Here is a 5,364-nt window from a genome sequence, read left to right on the forward strand (position 1 = left end):
GTTGTATAAATATTCATTTTTGCCTCGAAGCAGAATTGGGGTTTGTGTATTGCATAACGTTTGCTGCAATAAAATGTTGAACCATTTTGTTTTGTTAAATGAACTGTTATGAGTTTTTTCTTTTGTGTACAGAGGATGATTGGAGAGATGATACACTGCAGATGACCTTGTTATGAATTTGTTGTAAGAAATTGAGATCACTATAGTGGTATAGGAATGGGGCGAGTCAGACATTTGATCATGACCTAACACAGGACAGTCATAAAAAGCACTTCAGTTATTTGTAGTCAAACCTGCTTTAGTGACCACCTGTCTACAAAGGCCACATTTGTTGTTTCCCTTGAAAAGTTTTCTCATTGAATCATGTACATGTACAAGAGGACCGGTCTACAAAGATCACTTTTTGTGTTTCCCTTGGGTGGTCGCTTATAGACAGGTTTGACTGTATATAGAGCACGAAGGAGAGCTGGGGGGTGTTTCATAAAGCTGTTCGTAAAGTTACGTATGACTTTACGAACGACTTCAAAAGTGCCAGATAGGAGGCCCAAATTTTGTCCTGATGTTTTAACAAAGTGTGACTATATTTCCAATAACCTCAATTAAATTATGACAAAAACTATACCTTTGCGTTAAAAATGTTTGTTATAATAAGAATGTTAATCTACATCTGCACAGTTCAACTTTAGTTGATGCCGTTAAAAAAGATTGAGCATCCCATTTGGCTTTTCATATATAAGTCGTTCGTAAAGTCATGTGTAACTTTACGAACAGCTTTATGAAACACCCCCTTGTCTGTACAATTGGATTGCAAATACAGAATGATAAACATTGATAACAAAATCTCGGGTTTTTCCAATTTTTCTCTCAAAAATTTGCTACTGTCCACTTTCCAACTCACTTATTGTTTTAATAGGTAAATGCTGTACTGTACATGTACTGAAGAACTTCAATAACTGACAAGGGACTTCTCACAAGTTACAAATTGGTAATGTTTATTTTAATTGTACACAAAATAACTGAACTATACACATCTCACAAATGCAATATATCTCTTAAAAGACCTTTAACAAAAGGTCCAACATCAAACAAGCTGGGCAATACAATGTTTGATATTATCATACAGAAGAGGTTAAACTGATGAATCAACTATTTTCTAGCAGACAGATTTTATCTCATGTCGAAATCCTACTTCAGACGTGCTCTGAAAGAAATCCTTTACATTCCTCGCTCGACTTTGTCTTTCAATAATTTGGGCTTCAAAAAATGTCAATGGCCATTTTTTGAGGTTACGAAGACAATTGCTCATCTCACCACTCCCTTTGTATTTGCTTGAAATTTAATCGGAAATTCACATTTGAAAAAATTGATGCACTCTCTCTCAAGCTTCAAGTGTTGTATCGCCCATATATCCAATGATTCTAGGGCTTTTACACAAAATTATATTATATTGATTTGAGCAGGTCTTGGTCTCTTCTGGACCTTCTCTTAAGCCCTTTTTTTTAAGAAATCAGAATTCCATTACAGATTAGACCCTGTAAAACAAACCGGTATTATATTCCAGATTACGATCAAGGATAGGATCACTAGAAAGTGAAATTTGGTGGGTTATAAGGCCTCTTGCTGGAGTAAAGGCCAAAATGGCTTCAAATCAAAGACAATCGCAGAATGGGTTTGATGTCACTACTTCATTCTTGATTTGGCTTTTCCCGCCCCAAATAGGCTTGCAAAACATTCAAATTACCCCCCCCCCCCTCCTTAATGGTTATGAAGACCCTTGATCATTTAGTATTTCACATATTTAATTGTTCATTTAAAATGCTTTGCAAATTCCTTGTAAATTCGATAGCAGTCAGATCGTGGGCTTTAGTTGGACGGCTTACAAGAAAGTATCAAGGTTCAAATGTTTACATGACCGAATTTCCTGTTACAGTGGACCCTCAGACAACTAGACTGCACCCCCAATCAACAGTCCTTCATATCATGGCATCAAACACTATAAACACTGCACCAACCTAAAAAATATACATAATTTATTCACATACATTCCTGAGGACATCTCATGATGATCAAAGTCATCACTTTTGTCTATTAAAAAAAAATATATAAAATATATATATATGTCAAGTGACTTCGACAAAGACTCTCCTAAGACTTAGCCAGGTGTATTTGTCCAACTACGGAGTTAAAGAAATAATGACTAAAAAAAGAAAACTTGGTTTAAAATTTTGAATAAATTAAATGGAGATATATAACTTGAGAAAGTGCTAGCTGAAAAGTATGAATATTCATGTTTAGTTCAATATGACCAGCATGAAGAAAATGGGCAGCTTATCCAGTAAATCCTCACGAGACTTGTACAGGGAAAAACAATACATGGGGGCTCGGGGCGAATTAGCCCCGAAATGCCAAAAAGAGCCCCCAAATTTGCACAGTGTTCAATGCAAAACAAATTAGAGAGTGTTACTTTTAGCTTAAAAAGTAGCCCCCGAAATCATTAAAGTATTTCTTTCACTGGACTTGTAAACCTGTGAAATAAAAGTACATGTAGGATTGTATGATTAAAGTTGGGTTTGGAACAACCAGCCTTGAGCCTTTATCATTGATCTCGGTAGATGCAAGTCTTTCTTTCTTTTGTAATGATACACAAATAAATCGACATAAACACACACTAAAAGAAGTACACAAGCCTCAAAAGACTTTGAATACAGTATACGGACGGAAATAGAAACCACACAGGACATGATTGCGTACACAAGGTGAAAAACAAAGAGAGTTGTATGTGCAAACAATACTGATAAACATCACATTAGAAATGGCAGTTTCATGTTCAGTTACCTTAATTTTCTATGTGTCTTGCATTTCAAAAGTTATCCAGAAGTTAATCGATGTTATTTTTCGTTTTGATTGGTAATTAAACTAACAGAAATTTGCTGTGAATTACCGACACATCCACACAGAAAGTGCTTAAAGGGTTCATAATTATTTTTTTTTTACTGAAGATTCAAGAAGCTCAAATTCCTCAGCTTTCTTTTGGTCACTTATCTAATATACAATTTTGTGTGAATTTTATTTGTTGTGATTACCAAAGATGTTAACCAAGTCATAAAATGAAATTTCCAGTCAATTTCGTGTTGGTGTAAGAGGATTACCGGTAACCAAAAAAATTACAGTAACTGGTATTGAAGACGATTCACATGAAAGACATGAAGGAAGGAAAGAAAAACATGGACAAATGCATAACAATTATAAGTACTATACCAAAAGGCAAGCCATCAAAATTATTGATACCATATCTCCTCCTCCCGCCCCCCTCAAAAAACAATGTTAGTGCTGCAGCAGGGATTCGAACCCTAAACCTTGTAGTTCACAAGCTGGGGTTTAAAGGTTGTATTCACTAGACCACAACACCTCTAAGGAAGTGTTCCCAAATGGCTAGCCTGCAATGGGATTAATTCTGATGACTTGCCTGTCTTCATAATAATAAACAAACAAATATTTTTACATTTCTGTGATTTCAAAACAACAGTATTACTATGCTGCAATAATACATTTGCTACCACCTCAAATTATTGATGTACTGCATAATACTAAAAAAAATTATCTGGATTTATATAGCGCTTGATACGGAATACCGTCTCTAAGCACTTGCTTTACAGATATTATTACCCCGGTCATCGGATTCATTCACGCACAATGTGCACCATCTCCACTCACTGGGAGTATTTCTACCAAAATGGTCACCGTGAGGGCATAGGCAATTACTAACACAAATGCTTTTGTCATCTTACCGGGTCCCCATTTCTCTCCTGGGTATTGAGTGGCAAATGTAGATTAATGCCTTGCCAAAGGACATTAGTGCTGTGTCGGGGATCAAACCCACGACCTTTGAATTTCAAGTCAAGTGCTTAACTACGACACTTCTAACATTCATAGCAATGATTCAGAAAATACAGTGAAAACAAAATGCATGGATTCATCCCTTTGCTAAATTAGATTCACACGTATACAAAACACAACCTCTGGTTCCTTTGACAGAATTGAATAAAGGGTTTTTCAAATTTTATATTCAGAACAAGATAGACTGATATCCTATTATTCTCTATTATGTACACAAAATGAATATTTTTGTTTTCTATGTACATTAAACACCACGCTTCTGGCTCTGAACAGACACAATTTCATTGAAAGACAAGAACAATTCCAAGATTACAGATACCCATTTTCCTGATGAGAATTTACAATTTTGTGCAGATATCCACATGTTTACCATATCACATACACGTTTTTGTACTAAATGTACATCTATACTTTTTAAATAAAGATGATGGCTAGCTAGCAGTAGTATCTATACATTTATTATCAAAAATGAGTACAACTCTCTCCAGTGATAAATTACAATTCTTATAATTGAACTGCAATCAAATACACTGTAGCCTACATTTCCCATTAACATGGATATTAACATACTACTAATTCATAAGGGGAAGGGAAGAAGAAGAGAGAAAGAAAGAAAAGAAAAAAAATCAAATTTGTGGAAAAGTGATAGTGACAAAACTGTGCATGATTAATTTTGATAAATTCACAACTTTACAAATAATTCAGCAGCTTTACTATAGACCTTTCTCCTCCTTCCTCTAAATTCCTTTTTTTAAATTATAGAATGTTTATCACCTCTCTCTCTCTCTCTCTCTCTCTATATATATATATATATATATGGTATATATCTCTTGCTCTCTTATTTTTCTCTCACCCTATGGAGACCAACTAATCTACCCCTTTTTTTAATAAAATGTATAGCCATTAATATTGCATGCGACTCTATTTTGCTACATATACTACTACACACACACATACTAATGGGATGTGTACAGAATGTATCATGCATGCAGTGGCAGGGATGATTGAAAAGTCACGTATCTGTTGCAAAAAACAGTGTTAAATCCGCAAATATCCCAAGTATTCTGCATCACCTAGTATAAGTGGGATGGGAAGAGTAACACTAATCACTTTAACCCTCGAGTCCCTTACCAGAATTACTGATTGGGAGAACTCTAATAATTATAATAATGATTCAATTATATGTGTTAATTCTTTAACTCAAATTTCTTTGGGCGTTCACAAACTTTACAATGATTTCTTCCAATTGTCAAATTGTATTTAGTCTCTCCCCTCCCTTACCTAAAAGTATGTACATGTATAAATATCTATCTCTTCAAACTGTCTTTTCATCTCTTTCTCTCTCTCTCTCTCTCTCACTCTCTCTGACTCCATTCCCTTCATTCCACCAGTTTAAAGTTCAATGACCCCTCTCCCCAAAGTCGAGGTCACCTGACATGCTTCCCACAAACCCATTTGAGGTCATGA

General features: G+C 35.1%; 1 protein-coding gene across 1 annotated transcript in view; it reads right to left on the minus strand.

Annotated features, from left to right (window-relative positions):
* Positions 1-975: 975 nt before the first annotated feature.
* LOC587747 (protein C8orf37) overlaps positions 976-5,364 on the minus strand; it is a 10,609-nt gene continuing 6,220 nt past the window's right edge. Inside the window, exon 5 of the mRNA XM_030975487.1 lies at positions 976-5,364. This exon is cut by the window's right edge and continues 67 nt beyond it. Coding sequence (XP_030831347.1) covers positions 5,325-5,364 — 40 coding nt within the window. The 3' untranslated portion in view covers positions 976-5,324.

This window comes from Strongylocentrotus purpuratus, unplaced genomic scaffold (assembly GCF_000002235.5).
Source record: "Strongylocentrotus purpuratus isolate Spur 01 unplaced genomic scaffold, Spur_5.0 spur5_scaffold_8, whole genome shotgun sequence".
Lineage (NCBI taxonomy): Eukaryota > Metazoa > Echinodermata > Echinoidea > Camarodonta > Strongylocentrotidae > Strongylocentrotus > Strongylocentrotus purpuratus.